At 45.7% G+C, this 21,500-nt stretch overlaps 1 protein-coding gene across 1 annotated transcript; it reads right to left on the bottom strand.

Moving 5' to 3' along the window:
* Nucleotides 1-970: 970 nt before the first annotated feature.
* LOC132648223 (neurocalcin-delta-like) lies at nucleotides 971-19,306 on the bottom strand. Its single transcript, XM_060368935.1, has 3 exons — nucleotides 18,915-19,306; nucleotides 4,311-4,413; nucleotides 971-1,068 (listed from the first exon to the last, which is right to left on the bottom strand). Exons 1-3 carry the CDS (start codon nucleotides 19,290-19,292, stop codon nucleotides 971-973), a joined length of 579 nt encoding a protein of 192 aa, XP_060224918.1. The 5' UTR covers nucleotides 19,293-19,306.
* Nucleotides 19,307-21,500: the final 2,194 nt, after the last annotated feature.

Below are 21,500 nucleotides of genomic sequence, written 5' to 3'. Positions count from 1 at the left end.
CCCCCCTAGCAGGCTGAAATGCTAAGTCAAAAGGGGCTCCCTGGCATTAGCTATTGTCTTGGACATCTGCTTAGCTGAAATGGACACTAATATTGCAGCAACTGGGCTAAAAGCCTAGAGAGATCCTGTAATAGTTCTCCTTGGCTTACTACCCCTATATCCACCCTGAAGGAACCCCAGATCCCATTATAAAAAATAAATCTATAAGATACAAGGGGTCATACCTGGAAGACCCAAGATTGGGTCTTCAAATGATCATAGGAAAGGGGTAAATGAAAGACCAAAAGATAAGCAGCGATCGTTAACACTATGTAGAGTAGGCGCGGTATAGCAAGAGCTACCTCGCTGCATTCTTTCCCGCCTTCTGGTTCCGGGGGGTACGTGACTTGGCTCACAATCTGCCTTCCCGCCTTCCCTGTTCTGGGTATGTAACTTAACTACGGCTTTGTTCAAACCACCCAATCAGAACCCTGTAACTGCTTCTCGCTTCTGTAACCGCGCCTCCTGCTCCCGAGCCCTATAAAAACCCGTCACCCCAACCAAGAGGCGCGCAAGTCCTCCGATAGGCTTGGTCACCCCGGGTACCCGTGTATCAAAATAAACCTCTTGCGGCTTGCATCCGAAGGCTGGTCTCGCTGTTCCTTGGGAAGCGGGGTCTCCCCGTCTAGATAGGCTCCAGGGAGTCTTTCAAAGACAGACACATTAGAATCAAAGGGAAAAAAGTAATGATGATTAAAAACTCATCCAACAGGGAACACCACGAAGTCTGTTCATGCTCTCCACAAGCGCTCTGGGCATTCACGTCCACGACGAAAGAAGCAAGGGGCAAGGGTGTCACAGCAGAGCACGTCTGACTGAAGAGGGGACAGCTTCACCATCAATATTGTTTGGCAAAAAAATACAAATAAAATAAGTTTAAAAGCCAACTGGGAGAGACCCAGGCAGCTGTAGCGTCCTTAGGGTGCGGGGCTCAGAACTGGCTGGCGCTGCTGGGGTCACACTGCAGGAGACGCACTATGGATGGATCGCTTTTGGCCCCTCGGATGAATTCTTCCAGGGAGAGTTTTCCTAGAAGGCAAGAGGACTAATGAGTGATGGCCTGTGGTTCTTTGCACTGCACACGAGGCACAGCAGAAGCCCACAGCTTCACCCACAAGAAGCCAGGAGACCATGAGGCAGGGACCCCAATTCTCTGTTTACCATGGCATTCCCCCACCTCGCTCAGTGCACAGGGCCATTTAACAAGACCTCCAGGACAGGACCCAGGGCCTGGGGAGGGTACTGGCTTACCCTGACCTGAATCTTTGCCCTAGTGCCTCACCCCACTCCTCGAGCCCCTGTGCTCATGCTCAGCTTCTGAGGACTGAGTAGCCCTAGCTCGTTTGCGTGTGCCAGGCTCAGGCCCTTCAGCCCCTGTGTACTGCTGTATTCTGGTTTGCAGAAGACTCCTCCCCCCACCCCGCTCCCAGTGGGCAGAGCAGGAGTGTAGGTTCTTTTTAACAACTTTTGAGGATAGCACCACCATCATCCAAAGTCAGGAGGATAAAGGAGTGTGTTCTAGACAGAAGGTGATACACTTCTGTCAACCCAGGCGGCTTGAGAAGGAAGCCAAAAACCTGGATCTCTCACCAGACGGCTTTCTTTCTTTTTTTTTTTTTTTTTTTTTTTTTTTTTTTTTTTTTTTTTGATATGGACTCTACTGTGTAGCCCAAGCTTCCTTTTTTTTTTACCTCAGGCTCCTCAATTTCCTGGATCTTCAGTATCCTTCCTCCTCAACTTTCCGCCAATAAAGGTCTCTGTCACTATCACTTTGGAGAAATGAGGGTGGGGGTGGCTTTCCTCATTCCTGGCACTTCTGTGGTGACCGTTTGATTGAAGTGACTCATTGACTGATAGTTGGAAATAGAACTGTTGGGAGCCGTTACCTAACTACCTAACTTTGCCCTCTCTCCTTCCCTGCAGACTTAGCCCCATCTGTTTTTCCAAAGACAGATACGAGGCTGCCAGGCTCCTCCAGGCCTGTGCACTTCAGTACCTCCTTAGCTGCTCTTCCGTGCTACCTGCTCAGCCCCTGCAGGATGAGAATGAGGGGATGGGATTGGAAGCAGCATCTAAACGCTTTAAAGCTGCAGGCACAAGCACAGGCATCGGGCACCACAAGCTGTAGAGCATTTGGTGCCCCATATGAACTCTGCCTCTTGCACAGACTCCCAGATTGACTTGCTTGTAGGTGCAGACTTTTCATGGCAGAGGCCAGCAGTGGGATGCAAAGACCCTTATCTAAGGAGACTCTGGTGGCAGCAGGCTTCACACCATGCCGGCTCTGCTCCAAGTGAGGAAGGACAGGAGGCTCATGCCCGAAGCACTGAAGCCAAGCCCTGAGCTGAAGCAGTGTGTTTTTCGGGTGCTCAGCAGTCCCTGCCCTCCTGCCCTCACTGCCTCCATCCCCATAGCTTTCCTTGTTTAAACAAATCTTTCCTTATCAAAGCCCAGGGCAGTAGTAGTCAGCTGTGCATTGGGCAAGGGCCCAGGCAGAGCTCTTTGATCCCGTAGAAACAGTCCCAGTGGAGAGGCTCTGCCATTGCCTTGAGCCAGATATCCAGAAGTGTCATTCCCCCCATCATTTAGTCCTCCTCTAAGGAAGAGGCTGGGTCTTAAAGCCATCATGTTCCCCAGATGACCAAAACCTGTGGTTCAATATCATAAAAACAATCCCATGTTTGTTTAAACTTGTGAAACAAACTATGTGCTGTGAATCAGGGCACATGAGGGAAAACAGCTCTCAGAGGATGTCAGGCAGCTTCATGGAGGCAACTTCTAGCAGTGAACAAGCTGTCTGTGCCACCAAACCAAGATTCTCAGGGAGCTGGCGCCCCATGTATGGGGGGAAAAGGAGGCTTATTCTATGCAGAACATGCTATCATACACACCACAAAGGACCTGGTCTATTTGTACACAGCTCACTAGAATTATTAAACATCAGGTGTGAGGGTCTGGGGCCAGTGAGCTGTCTCAGTGAATAGAAGTATGTGATGCGTAAACCTGATGACCTGAATTTGATTCCTGGAAACTATGTAAAGGAAAGTGGGGGAAAACGAACTTCATAAACATGTCTTCTGCATGTGTGCACCATGGCACACTCATACATGTCATGTAATAATACTTGCAAAATTCTACACTGTAATATTAAAATGAGTTTTATGTTTTAAAAATGAGTTGGCTGGAGAGATGGCTCTGCAGTCAAGAGCAGAGGACCAGTTTGATTTCCAGCATTCATGTTGAGTAGATCACAACCACCTGCAGCTCCAGTTCCAGGGAACTGTATATCCTCTTATGATCTCTGCAGATTTCTGCATGCGTGTGATGCATATAAACTCACACATGTGTGCAGGTACAAACATACATGCATGTAAATAATAAAGAAATACATGTTTGTTTAAAGAGCTGTGAAGCTTTTGGCAGCATTGGGTCATCAATGGTAGGCCTTGACTTAGCACTGTAAACTCAGGAACTATTTCTGAATAGCATTTCAAGATTTGGCAATAAAAATAATGATTCTAAAATAACTTTAAATTTCAGTTGAATAACGATCAATTACTTAGCATACGGATGTCCCAAATATTGCACAGAGAGAGATGCTATAAAGAAGTCATTATTTCTCAATTGCCTGGGGATCCTGTATCTTACTTGGTAGCCCAACATGCAGAAACCATATCTATTTATTTGATTTTGCAGATAGCTTCAGACTTGTGGTCCTCCTGTGTCACCAAGCACTCTTTGGTTTGTGCACCTGCTGGGGCTGCATCCAGGCAGCACCTTCACCCAGTGGAACCAGCAGACCACTCCAACCTGCTTCCCACTACCTGAGCTTTCACTTGGACACAGCATGATAGAGTCTTCTCATAAGATCACTCAGGCAGGCTGGGATAAAAGCTGTTGGGGTCTTTAAGAAACAGCAGGCACATCCCCATACTCTGGCCTATTGGCCACAAGGATCCAGACTTCTAGAAAAGGCCCATCCTACCTCAGTGGCTTCTTGGGTCCTTTTATTTCTGCTCCACAGGACCCATTCTATTCTGGGGAAGGCTAACTTAGGAGAAAGCTAGAAGGGCCTAGAAAATAAGGCCTTTGCTCTAGACTGGGACCAGCTCCAGGGTCTACCCACTTCTATTCCTCCCCGCCCAGCATAGGTGGTTGTCACATATCACTGTGCATAAGGTCCCTGTGGTTGACATTTGGTCCTTTTATAGAGCCACACTGCCCGGACTCCACCAGAAGCTTGACCCAAGCAAAGTCCTTTAGCCTCTTACCATCCCTATTGGTGTCCATCTGGTGGAAGATCTCTGTCCTTTTTTCTGGGGTTAATTCATCTTCAGGCATTTTCATGACAGAGGAAACCATTTTGTAGATAGCCTAGGGAAAGAAGCAGCTGGGTTGTGATATGGAAACAGTTCAAGCCAACAGTAGCTCTATCAAGAGTCAGATGCTGGAGTAAGGGGAAGGGCCCTTTGCTCTGCTGGAGTGCTGTCTGTCCCTGAGCCTTTTACAGGACAGGATGTGAAGTCCGTGGTAGAAGCCAGGCCCTCGAACTTGCTCTCCACCAACGACACCCTCGGTAGTGCCAACTGGCAGAAAAGCCCATCCTGCTGCCTCTGATGTGTTATACGTGTAAAGGAGCTCTCAGCAGTTGTGTTAATATTTGAGCCATGCTTGGGGGAGGGGCAGGACTGAGGTTGTATTCCTAACATGCCAGGAATAGTTGCTATTCTCAGGACCTCTCACACATTAGATGACTGACCACCCCTAGGCTCAGAGACAAGTAGGGCCTATTGTGGTTACAACCCTGGCCCCTCGAGGAAGACAGACACCCGCCAGCCTGTGAATGCACGTGGAGAGAGAATCTCTTATGTACTGCATGAAAGCATTGCCTGTCTATAAAAAGCTGAGGTAGGAAACAGGAAGTTGGAGTTCTGGCAGAGAGAGATGAATGCTAGGATAGAGTCAGAGGTAGATTCGTCCTGGACTGTAAGGTGAGGTAACCAGCCATGCCGCACACATATAATAGCATAAACAAGCTGGGCACAGTGGCCTTTGCCCCTGCTGTATTCCAGTTCTTGAGGAGGCAGAAGCCGGTGAATCTCTGTGAGCTTGAAGCCAGCCTGGTCTACAAAGTGAGTATAGGACAGCCAGGGCTACACAGCAAAATCTGTCTTGACAAACAAACAAACAAACAAAAAAAAAAACAAAAAAAAAAAAAAAAGAAGAGAAAAGAAAAAATAAATGGGTAAAATAAGTTATAAGTTCTGAGCTGGTCAGGATTGAGCCCAAACTTTTGGTCTAAGCATTTGTTCATAAATAATAAGGTCTCAGAGTCATTATTTCAGAAACTGGGGTGAGGGTGGCCATGTGTATGTCATTATCTTCCCCCTGGCAGACCCTATCAGTCCTCTCAACCTGTGCAGCACTGTTTTCTCCACAGTGTGTGGCTATGGGCTCACTCATTCTCTGAAGATCCAAGTAGCTCTGAGAGGGAAGGCAGGTGCTGTTAGAGTTTTGGATTATAATAACTTTGCAATCTCAGGCTGAGATAGACTTCTGTGAAATATGATAGAAGAAAAAGAGATTTGACTGAAGGACTGAGTAAGTGGAAGTGAAGATGCACAGGAAAGGTTCGAGGGCTTCACTCATCAAAGGTACTTTGTATTTAGGAAGAGCAAGATGAAGTCATTGTTTAGATCATGACATTGTTAATCAATTTTACTTTGGGCATTTCAGCATGGTGAAAACGTTTAAAAAAATAGATTTTGTCAGAAAGTTCTGGAACTTTCTGGAGTTCTAGGTACATCAGTGTAACTGGGAAAAACAGGGAAATAAAGACAACTAAAGAGAAGAGGAAATGCCAGGTGAAGGTGATAGTAAGGGTTAAATTTCCCTGCTTTACATTCTTGTTTAGGATCAATCCTATCAGAAATACCTAAAATATTGTAGAAATGTTCTAATCCCAGCCAACAAAATAAGAATGAAGGTGGATTCACCCAGTAAAGGTCCCCTTGGGCAGATACCATCCCTCAGAGACCCCTGCGGCAGACTTCCATGTCCCTTGCTGAACTCCAGGGACACCCCATGGTCAGTCACTCTAGGAAGACAGTCAAGGCCAGCACCATGGCCCAGTTTAGAGTGATGGCCAACACTGGATAAACTCAGCCACATCCAGCTTTCCTGAAAAGTGCTTGCTAAAGAGTTCCTGCAGACAAGAATAGGGCTGTAATTAGTTCTTCTCCCAGACCCTGTCGGCTGTTCTCGGCTGTTCTCGCAAGCCTCCATCTGTGTCTCCACCTGTGCTATGGGTTTAGAACCACAGGCCAACCTGTTGGCCATAGAGGTAGTGCTCTTTTTAAAAGTGGGAAAGCTTTCCTGCTAACTCCAGAACAAGGCAAGATGGGACCAAGCAACACACACACACACACACACACACACACACACACACACACACACTTCGAGCTTCTTTGTGTTCTGTGAGTTCATAATCTCAGGGATCTCAGAACAGCAACAGCAGTGCAGTGTCTGGACCCCACCGGTTCACCCCAGCACAGCCTCTGTCCAGGGCAAGCACTGCTCCGTCAGCATGCGTAGAGGTGTCAGCTGAGGAATATTTACAGACAACAGAGGCATTTATTTTTTGCCTCAAGACTTCAGCATACTGTGATTGTCTTTCCCCAATCTCTTTTAGACCCAGTTGTTTCTCTATTGAGTCTTTTTGCCTCTTGGGGGCTCCTTCCTGGTTTGTGTTTGTGACTGTCTTGCAGTCAGGTGCTCTCCTGTTTTCCTAGATCAGTGGCTTCACTCGCACTCATTTCTTATCTGAGTGTTCACCTGCTCACCCCCAAGCCTGGCCCATGTACTAAGGATAAAAGAAAATGGGACCCTACCACAGGAAGCCACCTATGCCTTCCCTTCCTTCCTCTTCAGCGTGCACTTCCCCCTTCCTCTGCACAAACAAATGGCTCTATTGCAACGTCTCTGGGAGCATTTCATTCCACTTACCCTAAATTACAGTTGGCCAGGACACCCTCCTTTTGTGACGGGCGATCATGCCTGGCTACTCATCAGGCTACTGGCAGTGGCTACTGCAAGGTCTTGTACAGCACCAGTGTAAAGAATTTGTTCCAGAGTGAGAGCCCCACCTCACTTGCCTTCTTTCATATATACATTTTTAAGATTTATTTATTTGTGTATTTTATGTATATGAGTACAACAGAAGAGGGATCAGACAGCTGAAAGCTGCCATGTGGGTGCTGAGAACTGAACTCAGAACCTTTGGAAGAGCAGAGAGAATCTTTGCCACTGAGCCATCTCTCCAGCCCCTCTCTCATATTCTTCCTCTCTTCTCCTTTACTCTGCTTCTCTATATAAGGTTCCCTCTTTGTCTCACAATTTTTGTTTCCCACCCTTTGTTTCCCACGTCTCTCTCCCTCTGTAAATGTGTATTTACACATAAAATCTAATTCTTGTAAGCTCCCTACACTCTCGGAGTCTGCCAACAGCTGCAGCCTCCCCCTTTGGCTCAAATGTTTGTTGATACATATCTATCACTGCAGACAACTATGCAGACCTGCGGATTTAGGAGCATATCCACCGACACCCCAACCCTGTAAGCCTCTGCTCCTGACTATCCCCTCCACAGGTCTCAGTTACCATTCATTTTCCCAACCCACTCATTCAACTGTCATTTTCTGTCTTGAGTCCTACACACCAGGATACTGCGCCCAGCCCTGCCTTTGTCCTGAGGGGTTTACCAGGAAGCAGGCAGAAGGATGAGATGCCCACTGTGGGACGGGCAAAGGGACTGTGTGGCATGATGACAAGAGGTGTGGGACTCTGGGTCTGAAAGGAGGCTAGGGCAGGCCGCCCTGAAGGCTGACTATGAAGCAAGACATGAAAAGAGCACAGGCCTTCCAAAGAAAAGCAGTTGGTGGGGTTTGTCCTCTCACATCTCATCTGCCCTTTAGAAAGAGCTTGGATGATACCACACTGCCAAAAGTATCCCACTTTCCAGGGACCACCGTTTAGATGGGCTTAGGCACACCGGCAACGCCTTAGTAGTTGTCATGAAAGCCTTCACTTCCGTTCTTCTCAGTCCCTAGTGCCCCCTTAGAAACCCACTGACCCTTTAAGAACCCTGGGCCTGGAAGGCTAGGGCTAAATGGAATCCTCCTTCTTGGGACTTTGATGACAACGAGCAGTAGCAGTATGGAGGTCAGTCCTTTAACACTTCTGCTAGAGTGGAGGCGTGAAAGCTGACGCTAACACAGGGCATAAGAGGAGACTACCTCTACGGCCAACAGGTTGGCCTGTGGTTCTAAACCACAACACAGGTGATGACACAGATGGAGGCTTGTGAGAACAGCTGAGAACAGCCGACAGGGCCCTGAACTGTTAGGAAGGAATAGAACTGGCTCAGAGAAATGAGGGCTCTACAAACAGCTCCCTCGCCACATCACCAGCCCACAAAGAACAGAGTCACTGAATCCTCCACAAGATGATGCATAAGTAGCAGTTGCAAACTGGGCACCTGGATGTCTGGATGGTTAGGTTTCCTTTAAGAGGCTGGTCTTTGGCCAAGCATAATGGCTTTGTTATGGCAATTAGATTAGATTTGTTCTTTGTGCATCAATCAGCCAATAGGATGAATGCAGTGAATCCCCAAACCAAGTTTGTAATGTGGTTGGCCCCAGGGCAGAGCAGACAGGGGTGGCTTCAGGCCCCAGGGCAGTGCACAGACAGTGGTGTGGAGGGGACGTCAGGCCCCAGGACAGAGAAGATAGGGTGGGTGGGGCTTCAGGCCCTAGTGGTGTCAGTCTCACAAGCTTAGCTTGGAGGGATGATGGCTTCCTTCTGTTCCCCAGAGCAGGAACAACCAAAACTGACTACTGTTGAGCTTCAGTCTAGGGCTCTAGAGCCTCAAGAGAAAAGACACAGTCCCAACCAGTGCTCTGAGGCAAACCATGTCTTTTATTATCACCATTTCCCCCAAACTTAATGGGATTAAGCCATAGAGAAACCAAGCTGCTTCCACATGTTAGTTTTAGCAATGTCAGTGAAGACTTGGCAGAGGTAGCCTATTTTTAAGTCATGTTAGAAGGACGCTGTCCCTGGGTATATGTGGACCTTTGGGACACTCAGAAGCCCAGTAAGGTTGTTCCCTGTTAGGCTCACTGTGGCCTTCCTCTTTGTGGTCTTTCCTCACTCCTCCTTACTTTCCCTCCTTCCTCCCTCCCTCCATTCCTTCCATCCTGAAGGAACAAACTCTTAGAAACAGTCACATCTGGATTGACAGGGCTGTGGATCGACCAAGGCCAGGCACAATTTTAAGAATCGAGGCGTTTTCTCTGAAAGACACCAAAGCGACTCTTTTCACCAGAGAATTTAGAGTCTTCCTATAAAGCACCAGACATTCAGTGCTCTCTGATGGCAGCGGAGGTTAGCTGAGCAGTGCTGTCTGTGGATTGCAGATAAGGAACAGCATCCTACTTAGAAAGATTTCTACACCAGGATAAGAGACCCTGAAAACCTTTTCTGGTAATAATTTTAAACTGCAGTCGGTGTCTACATGCTGGAATGATATAAGTCATTCAGCTGGAAAGGTAAACTACATCAGTGTCCGTCACCATGTCCTGCTGAGGTATTTGAGTACCATTTCTGACAAGAGAACAGCATTCCCATCTCCTCTTTTATTTTATTATTTGAAACATTTTTTATTTATGTGCATGAGTGTTTGCCTGGTGACCACAAAGGCCAGAAGAGGGCATCAGATCCATTTGAAGTAGAGTTAGAGAATGCTGTGAGCTGCCATGTGGGCTGGGACTCCATCTCTACCCTCTGAAGAGCAGTGATCTTAACCAGTCAGTCATTTCTTCAGCCCCTCTTGCTCCCTCTCCATAAATGACATCTCATTCTTATACTACATTTCATGAAGGTTTTTACTTAGGAAAAAATAAACTATCAGTTTTTCCTGTTCAAAATAGGGTCGGTCCATTTTGCATATTTTTCCCCATACAAGCCTGAGAACTTTGAAGATCTTAAGTACAGATTTATAAACCGACTCTTGCTTCCTACACAACAGCTTACTATTTAAAAGGCCAGCAAAAATGCCTTTTTATCATTTAAAGGTGATAGACATTAGATAATCTATAGAACCAAGTGTGTGGAAATTAAAGCTATACACACATAAGCGGGACAAACTCTGCGATACAGTGCTTTCACTAAAGTTTTTTGTTTTGTTTTGTTTTGTTTTGTTTTTTCTTCTCTCCCAAGATCGTATTTCTCTGTGGAGCCCTAGCTGTCCTGGAATCCTCTCTGTAAATCAGGCTGGCCTCAGACTCTGAGATCTGCTTGCCTCTTCCCTCCGAGCCCTGGGATTAAGGTGTGAGCCAGTGCCAACGTGCCCCTACAGCTCTTTTTAAGAAATGTCTTTCAAGATGCCCTAAGACCAAACAAGGTGAGAAACACTGGTTTATGCTGACTGAAATGTATTAGGACAGAGAGAATTAACTGAAAAATTACTGAGTGCTGGTGGTCCCTAGCACCACCCCAGGGGCTTCTGTGCCAGCACCCTTTGATGCACTGTGTGCTAGTTTTGACTGAGTCCATAGCTCATATTTATGTTGAAATACTTCAATTCTACCTATCTGTAGCTTTTCAAATATAATAGCAGACAACACTGACTTTTAGTTCATGTAGAAAGTAGAGTACTTAGGGGCTCAAGTGCAGAGATAGGCTACCTTTCCACTTCTGATTACAGAGATTGAACAATGTATATTTCTTATACTTTAAATAAAATCAAGTTTTAATAGAAGAATAATGAGAAAGTCTCTGACTTGACCAGAGTCAATTTTTTTGTAAAATTAATATATTATAAAATGTGAACAAATGAATGAAATAGAAATGAAGAGAGATCTGTGAAAATGAAGCTTACAAGTATTAAAGAAGGGTAAGAATACCACAGCACAAATGTTAAAAAGGCCCTTAGAATCTCTGCACTGAAGATGCCCTCTAAGTTGAATCCAGCACTTCCCAAACTGGTTTGACCAATCCTTTTGTTACAAAGCATTGGTAAAATCAGCACCCCAAAAAGAGTCTCTCTGAGCCAAGACCAAGTCTGATGTTAACACATTCTCCTGGAATCCTCTGTTCTTCTCCCTCTCCTTCTTGGCAGAACTAATGATCCAAGACCCATGATGCTTCTCCATGAGTTTTCTCTTCCCAGTGGAATCTACATTGCTTCAATATAGGATGTTTATTCATCTGTGTATGTTTTGTGGCTTAGTACTTGCTTTGGTTGATGAATGCATGCTGGCTTTGTGATAAGCACAGGGACCACACAATATCTTTCAGATTTAGAAAAGGAAAGCATGGTCCAGGTCAAGAAACTCACAGGTGGCAGAGAGACAGGCATTCAGACTGAATGTGAAAATGGAAACAGAGAAGGTTACTTCCAACCAGGATTCTCAGGGACTGGACTACCCTCCCAGTTAAAGCCATCACCAACAGAAACCAAAGGCAATACATGTTCCATAGATAGCACTGGTTAAAGCCAACGGGTCACAAAGCAAAAAAACCATGAAAATGGGAAAACAACTTACATGGGGGGAGGGTAGGTATGAGGACAGGAAGGAGGTAATAGAGATCAAGGTGTGAGTAATCAGAATGGTTCATATACACACAAGAAATGGTTGAAGAATATTTTGATTTGACAAAGACGAAATACATCGAACCTGATGTATAAGCTTATAAGATCTGTAAATTAGGCAGCCAATGACAGTGATTCCTGAGAAACTAGAACCAGAAGAAGTAAGCCCTGGACATCTCCACTGTGATGCTGTGACAGTGACTGACTCACCCCTATGGAAGGAGCTTTATAGACTCACTGGCAGGTGGACAGACCAAGGTGTTTAGTCATTCAAAGACAGTGTAAAGGAGAAAACCACACAGAGCACTGTTGAGGCTCCCCATGCATGTCTGGCTGAGTTCCTGTGCAGAGGAATGAGAACTAGCAAAAAACAGGGTTGAAAGAATCAAATGGGAAGATGGATGAGGAGAGCCTGACTGTCAGCTGTGGTCAGGAAGAATGTCACCATCCATGGAAAACCTCCTGATTTGTGGGGTCTGTCTACTGGGAAATAGTTAGTCCCAATGATCCCTGCTCAAATTTTAAAACCAAGATCTGGAAAGTTCGAGCCATTTCCAAGTAACTTAACTACTTCTCAGAACAAAGCATAAGGACATTAAAAAGCTGGACAGAATTTATATTTACAAAATATACCTCTCAACGGGTAAAATTCACACCCAAAGCCCTCCCACCCAAAGCTATCAGTCTCCTAAGGAAGCAGTATCATCCACACAGAAGGAGGAGTAACTCCATCCAGTGGCCCAGAACTGCCACAGATGTTATAATTAGCAGAAGGCCATTTAAACCCATACAAAAATGTGCTCCATCTTTCCCCAAAAGAGATGGGAGAAGACATTAAAAAGAACCCAACTTGAATTTTTAGCAATGAATTTTACAATGTTTGAGGTGGAAAATGCACAGAGTGAGATTGATGGTAAATCAGATCTACTAGTAAAACAAGTACTCATGTAGACATGAGGCTAAGTTACCCAAGATGAAAGGGAGAACAGTTAGCATCTGAAATGCAGCACACTGGTGGATTGTGTGTGGGCTTCAGGCTGTACAGTATGTCCATAATTAAAGACTGAGAGAGCCAAAAGCATAATTACTAAAAACATTCCAAATCTGATAAAAACCATAAGTCTACAGACCAAAACTTTGATAGACAAAAACATAGCATCCAGAAGGAACTAGATGGTTTGTGCATTCCACTGTCTAGTCAAGAAAGTAGACTCATGGTTAAATTTCTTCTTAAGGGACCTGCAAGGAGCACATAATAGATGCAAAAGGAGGATAGGGGAACCTGAAGTTTTAAAAAGAAGGGGACATTGGCCTGCTTTCCTCAAGATGCCTAGCCATCATCTTTACTTTGGGTAAAGGTGGCTGTTGCCTGCACTTGTTGCTCACGTTGAGTTATGAGGCTGACACCTGTCCCTGTAACCAATGACAGTCCTGCCGTCACATCGGCCTTGCTCAGTGACTACGTGCGAACAGACGGGAGGCAAGCGTCACCCCATCTCTTACACTGGATGCTGTATTCCAATCCCAGATTCTGTCTCTGACAGCTCCAGGAAGTTCTAGGCCACAGGAGAACTGGTGATGTCTTTCAGGTATCACTTGGCCCTTTCCGTAGACTCAGCCTGTGCCATGGCGGGTGTGTGGGCATTTAGACTGCCCCCGAGCAGGGCAGGGAGCTGAAACTATGAGAGGAAGAAAGGAATTTCCTTCCTCATAAAGTGACAGGCAGCTGTTCCCATGGAGAGCAGAGAATCCAGAGTATGGTGGGGAAAGGTCCCCATTTCAGCCTGCTTTAAGCTGCAGGAAGTGCTTCGGTACAATACTAAAAACCAGCCTAAATCAGGATCCTAAATTTGTAACTAACAGGAAATCAGACACATAACTGTAAAAAAGAAGTGTTCATTTAAGGCTCTAAACCAAATTCACAGATGTTTTAATTTATTCATCCAGATGATGATACATCAAAAAATAGTGAAAATAAATAGTTTTCTTTAAAAAGAGCCACAACTGTCCTCCAGCATATGTGGTAGATTGAGTAATGAACGCCCCTCCCCCCCCGTGGATGTCCGTGTCCTGACGCTTGAAGCCTGGAGCTGTATTACCTTACATAGCAAAGAGACTTCTCAAAACTGGATGAATCAATCACAGATCTGGAGATGGGAGGGTACACCTGGATTCCACACATGGCCCCGGAAAACACAAGAACCAATGATTAACATTCATAACTATACAAATGCATGCATGAATGGAAGAGACGATCAGGGTTGCAGTCCCAGGGAGCCAGCATCTGTGCAGCTGGATTTGAAGGTGAATGAGCAGGCCTGGGAATGTAAACTTCTTCTAAGAACTGGGGCAGATGAGAAATCTTTTCTCCAAATAGCTCCAGAAGGGGACACAACCATAAGCACACTTTAATTTTAGTCCAGTGAAACTGAGGTCAGACTTTCAGAACTATAAGATAATATATTTGTGGGCTTGTAAGCCATGAGCTTTGGGGCTCCTTGCTATAGCAGCCATAAAGACTAATTCAGCTGGCTTTAGCACAGAATTCATGGTAGTGTGGTAAATTCTAGTCTTTCATACCAATATCAGGAAATGAATTCTAGCCTTTTTGTCACTAATGCTATTCCAAAACTAAGTCGAGGGAAAGATCTAAGTACAACAAATGGATGATTTCTGAACAGCGTACGTCCCTCCATCTCTATGCAAAACCTAATTAAAGACTCATTTTCATTTCATCCTGGTCTACGCCCTGACCCTGTCAGCATTTTTAGGTAAATGATCATAAATTTTCCTCCCCTCATTCCCCATTAAATGGCTTGAATTGCTGAGTCTTGAAGGGATGGTGATTCAGCTAGGAAGTTACTTTCAGAGATTGTTATTAAGCTACAAGTGTTCCTTCAACAATGAGACCCTTAGTCCGTTTATGGTGCTCCCTAGCATAGCTGGCCCCACCTCCCTGCTTCCGAACAGCTGTTTGCCCAGCTTACCACAGACACTCAGCAGACAGTTACTGCTTTGAAGTAAATCAATGTTTTCCTAAGTGGTGCAGACCAGCTAGGACAAAGACAAGAATATCCCCACAAATAGCTTCCTGTGACAGGGCTTAGAGAATGTAGGCTTTCAAAAAGGAAGGAATAAAAGATTAAAAAACAAAAAACAGAAACAAAAACAAAACCAGACTGTGGAGCTCAGTGAGGTCCTACACTGAATTCCAGTTCATCCCAAATAACTGATGATAGGGATCAGCCTAAGAATGTGATGGACTGTGTGGACTGTCAGCTTGCAAAATAGCCCTGGGTATGAAAATGGTTTGAGATTTAATTTAATCTCTTCGATGATCTAAAGTCACTTCAGGTGATGTGGTGTTCGCAGCCATGAGTATTAACCATCAAAGGCATGGGGGTGTCCAACGGTTGAAGAATTTGAGTCTTCTATTGACAGGCTTCTTAAGAACCTCAGCCTTACACACACATGTCTGAAGTTCAGGTCTGGACACTTATGAGGGCCTGAGAGTGGCCTAGGGCACTTTACAGTGAGGGGCAGGCCTCCATCAGGTTGAGCACACCTTCATGTTTCTCACCAGGCTTGAACATGGTGGAAGACCCTTCAGGGTCTGGGGTCTGCTATTGTGTTCTGCATGTCCCAGCGTTCTCCTACCTGCTCTTCCAAGCCACATTCCAAAGCACGGGGCAATGTGACCTTCCTGAACACTGTTCCCCTTGCCAGGGCCTTTCCTGAGCTATGGATAGAAGATGAGTGCATAGCTGCATCTCCATTCTCCTAAGCTCATGTTCCTTACAGTCTTGCTATCTACAGGTTCATCAACAATGGCTGCAAAAACCACCAGGAAAATTGGGCAAAAACCAAACCAAAACAAAAAACAAAACATTAGAAGATAACACCATGGCTCTTGGGCATTTCTGTTTCAGATTCCAGTTAGGAAGAAGTTTTGTCCAAAATGAGAATAGCCCTTTCCACTCTTCCAAGGGCAGAGGCCAGCGCTCTGAGATAGAAAGGCCTGGAATGCAGCAAAGTCCGCGCTGGGGTGTGTGGGAGTTTGCCTAGTACTCATGAAGCCCCTGGTTCTGTTCCCAGTACAGAATAGTAAATACCAAATAGTAAAACAACACATAATAGCAAAAAAGCCTAGTTAGGATGAAAGCTACAACTGAATGTCATGTGTTCCCGAAGCTCTGTGCCTGAAGGTCTGGCCCTGCTGAGAAGTGGTAGACTCTCTAAGAGGGGGCCTGCTGGGCTCATCTTCAGGTAGTCCGAGTGAGTCTTCAAAGGAGACTGCGGCACCTCAGTCTTTTTCTCTTTCACTGCTTGCTGGCCATGAGGTGAATGGTTTTTCTCTGCTTCACACTCCCAACCCTGATGTAATGTTTTGCCACAGGCCCAGACTCACAGAGCGGACGAAATCTACAAAACTGTAAGTCAAAACAAACCTCCTTATAAGTCGATTGTTTCAGGCATTCATTATAGTTACAGAAATCAAACCTTGGAATTTTAATTTTTGTTTAACTATCAAAAAATAAGGAAAATCTAAGATGCAAAATGATAAGCAGTTGTCCTACCTCCACTTGTGGGGGCATTAGAAAAACTACTTTGATAAGATAAGATGTATCAAGAGATCTTAGAAATATTGACCCAGCTTTTGGGATTCCATCCTAAGAATGGAAAGAAAAACTTTATATAGAAAAACTTTATATAGAAAGATTGACTTTTTTTTTAAGACATGATTTCTCTGTGTAGCCTTGGCTGTCCTGGACTCACTTTGTAGATCAGACTGGCCTGAAATGATCACAGGTATGCACCACTGTACCTGGCAGATTTATTTTATTTTTAAAGGATAAATCATTTATAATGAAAACTGGAGGTAACCTAAATATCCAACAGTAGAAAATTAAGTAATTTTAATATACTGTAGGATTATTATGCATTTTATTAAATATTTTTATAAGACATCATTATAAACACAGAAATACTTGTGTTACTCTGCAAGATGAAAATGGCAAGGTAGAAAATAACATACACTTTACAGAAGTAACTGAATATTTTTAATGCATGGTAAGAGGACCAGGAAATATATAATTTAAAAATCATCATATTAAAAATTATCAAGAAATATATCATTTAAGAAACTGTCCTACCCACAAAAAATTTTTAAAAATAAAAAAAAATTGAGGGTAGGATGGAATAATGAATACTTTTCTCTTAATATTCTGCTTTATTGTACAATATGGGTGCTTTGGGTGCATGTATGTCCTGTGCTTGCAGTACCTGTGGACGCTAGAGGAGGACAGTGTATCTCCTGAGACTCTGGTGACAGACTGTTGGGAACCACCATGCTGGGAATTGAACCCTGGTCCTCTGGAAAAGCAGTCAGTGGTCTTAGCCACTAAACTATCTCTCAAGCCCACCCCTTTATCTGTCCATCTTTTACATTAGCTGTCCCCCTCTGCAGAGGAGGAGAAATGCTTAAGATCTATATCACTGAGTGATTATTTTGGTATGGCCTGTTACCCTCTGGTGGAAGGAGAGCCACTGGTGGCCATTCAGAAGAGAGAAGTGCTTGGAGAGCGATTCCTGGTTGAGGCAGTGTCACCAGAAACCCTCATCTTGCATCTTCCTAACGTTTGTGCTATAACTGCTCATGCAGGCTCCACCTGAACATGACTACTGTTCAGTCACAGCTCTATTGTAGTCTTTTCAGCTCTGTCCAGTTTCCCTTGTCATGGTCCCCAACATTCTCCGCAAGCTAGCCATCCTCTATCCTAACCCCATTCCTACAGCAGCTGACTTCTTTCATCTCCTTGTTCCATCCCTTCCTACCCAATGCTACCATTTTCCCAGGGCAGCAGCTCTATCTCAATAGGACATTTGCCCAGAAGCCCTGCAATGAATGTGACCTCTGAGCTGAGCCCTCCAAGAATCCAAAACCCACGCCCTTGACCCACCTCCACCACGTGGTTCTCTACCGAGCTTCCCTCACCTACCTAGAGGTGAACGGCAGCCAGCTCCCGTGGTCTCTGTCATCATCTAGTTCTTAGTAATGGCGGTAGCAGAAGCTCTCCAAGTCTCTCCTGAGCCCTCAGTGAATCTCCTTAGCTTTGTCCCCAGACCCCACCCACTGCTCAGCAAGCTGCCATTACCACGAGCCTACCAGCACCACCTTCTCCTGTTTGCTTCAGTGAATTTACTCAAACTGAGTGGTTTGGGGAGGCCAAACTCAGCGTTTCTTAGTAAAATGAAGAAGCTCTCTGTATTTGCATCCTGGATAGGATAAAGAGTCTAGACCCTACAAAGCTGTAAATTAAGAACAGTGATCTTGACTATGTGTTTGGTCCTGGGCATTTGTGGTGGTTTGAATAAGAATGGCACCCATAGGTTCATATGTTTGAAATCTTGGTCCACAGTGGAACTGTTTAGAGAGGTTTAAGAGGTGTGGTCTTGTTGGGCTCTGAGGGTACAAAAGCCCACACCAGGTCCAGTCTCTCTCTCCCTGATGCCTATGGATCAGGATGCAAAGCTCTCAGCTACTGCTCTAGCGCCATGCCTGTCTGCTTGCTTCCTACTTTGATGATCACGGACTAACCTTCCAGAACTGTAAGCAAGCCCCCAATTAAATGCTTTCTTTTATGAGAGTTGTCTTGGTCACAGTATCTCTTCACAACAGAACGGTAACTAAGACAGCATTTCACATGGGGAGGTAAATCTAAACTTAAACGAGCCCCATGACAGGCAGTCCCACTTTACAGGTGGAGACACTGCTTGAGTTGACTGCTGATCAAAGCCACAGAGGTGGTCCCTGAAAAACGCAGGTGGGGACCCAAGCCAGGGCTTTGTTACTCACGCAACTTCAGAAGACGTGACCGCAAACTCTACGACTGAGCAGGTCATTATATTGACCAATGGGAAGACTATAACAAGGGTGGCCACCAGGGAGAGCCCTGTCTCTCTGCAGTGTGGGAGCCACCCCAAAGCCCAGGTGACTGCTGACAGGAGAGCATGTGCAGGCAGCAGAGTTGCAGCTTCTGGGTTTGCAGGAAATTCTGACCAGTGGAGATTTTTATGCCATTTTTGGGCATGCAAATTTAAACTTTTCAAAAAGTTAACTGTCTCAGAAACACACCAGATTACACACTCAGTCCCAATTCTCCCGGTGCCTCTTGGGTCTTTCTTGTGACACATGCTTCTCCCTCTAACATGCCAGGGCCCCTACCTGCACGATCTCCAGCATTTCTGCCTTGCTGATGTAGCCGTTACCGTCCAGGTCGTACATGCTGAAGGCCCACTTCAGCTTCTGTTCCAGCTTGCCCCTCGAGGTCACACTCAGGGCTATGATGAACTCTCTAAAGTCTATTGTCCCGTCTCCATTTGCATCAAAGGTACGAAAGACATGCTCTGCAAATTTGGAAGCATCCCCGTAAGGGAAAAAGTTCGCATATATTTTCTTAAACTCTTCCATTGATAAGTGTCCACTGGGGCAGTCTCTCAAGAAGTCTTTGTACCACTCCTGGATCTCATGCTTCGTGAAGTCCGTGCTCTCCAGTAAGTCCTGCATGACTTCAGGGCGCAGCTTGCTGTTCTGCTTCCCCATTCTGGCCACGAAAATTCAACTGCAGAGAGAAAAGAAAATACACATCATAGTTTGTAGAGCTGTCCTACGTGATTATCAGGTGTTGTTCCTTGGGAAGAGGGAAAAGAGCGTTTTCATGCAGCCTTCCCTGACTGTGTGCGGTGAGGCAGCATGTGTGTGTGTGTGTGTGTGTGTGTGTATGGCAGCATGTGTGTGTGTGTGTGTGTGTGTGGCAGCATGTGTGTGTGTGTGTATGTGTGTGTGTCAGCATGTGTGTGTGTGTGTGTGAGGCAGCATGTGTGTGTGTGTGTGTGTGAGGCAGCATGTGTGTGTGTGTGTGTGTGGCAGCATGTGTGTGTGGGGGGCAGCGTGTGTGTGTGTGTGTGAGGCAGCATGTGTGTGTGTGTGTGTGTGTGTGTGGCAGCATGTGTGTGTGTGAGGCAGCATGTGTGTGTGTGTGTGTGTGTGTGTGTGTGTGTGTGGCAGCATGTGTGTGTGGGGGCAGCGTGTTTGTGTGTGTGTGTGTGTGTGTGTCAGCATGTGTGTGTGTGTGTGTGTCAGCATGTGTGTGTGTGGCAGCATGTGTGTGTGTGAGGCAGCATGTGTGTGTGTGTGGCAGCATGTGTGTGTGTGTGCGGTGTGTGGCAGCCTGTGTGGTGCAAAGTGTGCACATGGCACCTCCGGAGCCAATGCTACAGTGAAGTCCCATGATGCAACTCAAGCAAGCTCCACCAGGAACATTTCAGATTCACTATGTGTTTGATTTTGAGTTAATTGAAAACTATTTTTAGATTTACTTGTTTATGTGCTTGAGAGTTTAGTCTGCATAATGTGTATGATTTCATCCTCCTGTGGTTAGTGTGGTTAGTGCCTGAGGTTAGAAGAGGGATCCCCTAGAAGTGGAATTATGGATAGTTGTGAGCAGACTATCCAGGGAACTGAACTGGGATCCTCTGGAAGAGCAGCAAGTACTCTTAAGCCCTGAGCCACCTCTCCAGACCTGGAATTAATATTGCCAATTGCTCACATCCTTCATATTCCCTGGTGGGATCTTCCGTGGAGTCCTGACCTACAGCAGAGAGCTTTGCCCTACAGTGGCCCGGGAGGCCGGGATGCTGGGCAGGTGAGATGTATTTGATGCATTTTCCACACAAATCACAGTCTCACAGCATGCATGGGTTTAGCAGGATTTATCTCCACTGTACATTAAGGAGTGTTTGTATTTTTAAATATTTTTTCATAGAAAAAGGTTTATTCACTTATGTGTACGTATATGTTTGAATATACAGAGGCCAAATGAGGGTATCACATGGTCTTTGCTGCTACCCTTCACCTATTTCTTTAAGAAAGGGTGGGGGCAGGTTTTTTTTAGGCTAGGCTGGAAACCAGCCAGCAAGTTCCAGCAATCCTCCTGTCTCCGCCTCTCCCAGAGATGGGGTTACAGATCTGTACTGCATGTCCACTGATTGCGTGGTGCTTGGATCTGAGCTGGGAACCTCATGGGTATACAGCAAGGGCTTAACTGCTGAGCTGTCTCCCTAGCACCATGTTTCCATTTGTAAAGTAGAAGTATACACTCCCGTGTTACTCGTTCTTGGCACGGTGTGGGGGAGGAAGTGCCTTCCATGGGGGTGGAGGTGTCGCTCTCAATACTGGCTTCCACTCACATATCCAGTTAGTGTTCATTCAGCCTTTCTCAGACTTCTGGAGATGTGGATGCCAAGAGTGAGATGTGACCTTTCCCTTAGGACACTCAGCCGTCGGTACACAGGGGGTGGTGGTGGCAGTGAGGGGACCCATGGAGGCAGAAGACTGGGTACGGTGCGGTAGTACATGGAGGAGGGACACTCTGGGGGAGGCTAGAAAGGGGCAGAGGTGCCATCACAGGACATTGCTCAGAGGGGGTAATGCCTGACTTTAGTCACGAGCTTTTGGACTGTTGTGTAGTGTTCTAGTTTCCTTTCTGTGAATGATAAAATTCTCTAACGAAAATCAACTTAGTGGAAGAAGGGTTTGTTTCAGCTTGCAGGCCACACTCCTCCACTGAGGGAAGCCAGGGAAGGAACATAAGCAGGAACTTGAGGCAGGGACCATGACAGACTGCTGCTTGCTGGCTTCCTTGAAGGCTCAAACCATCTTAGAGAATGGTGCTGCCCACAGTGGTGTAAGGCCTTCTATATCAATTAGCAATCAAGACAATTCTCCAAAAATATACCCATAAGCCGGTCT

This window comes from Meriones unguiculatus, chromosome 16 (assembly GCF_030254825.1).
Source record: "Meriones unguiculatus strain TT.TT164.6M chromosome 16, Bangor_MerUng_6.1, whole genome shotgun sequence".
NCBI classification, from domain to species: Eukaryota; Metazoa; Chordata; class Mammalia; order Rodentia; family Muridae; genus Meriones; species Meriones unguiculatus.
The sequence above is the reverse complement of the archived record's forward strand: the minus strand, read 5'-3'. Positions and strand labels throughout refer to the sequence as shown.

What these genes read in the sequence shown, in the direction of transcription:
- LOC132648223 (XM_060368935.1), bottom strand. Translation starts at nt 19,292, where the DNA reads ATGGGGAAGCAGAACAGCAAGCTGCGCCCTGAAGTCATGCAGGACTTA. An exon ending in AAATGCTGGAGATCGTGCAG is followed by an intron (nt 4,414 to 18,914) that starts GTAGGGGCCCTG and finishes TTCTTTCCCTAG; the next exon opens with GCTATCTACAAAATGGTTTC. An exon ending in GATGGACACCAATAGGGATG is followed by an intron (nt 1,069 to 4,310) that starts GTAAGAGGCTAA and finishes CTTGCCTTCTAG; the next exon opens with GAAAACTCTCCCTGGAAGAA.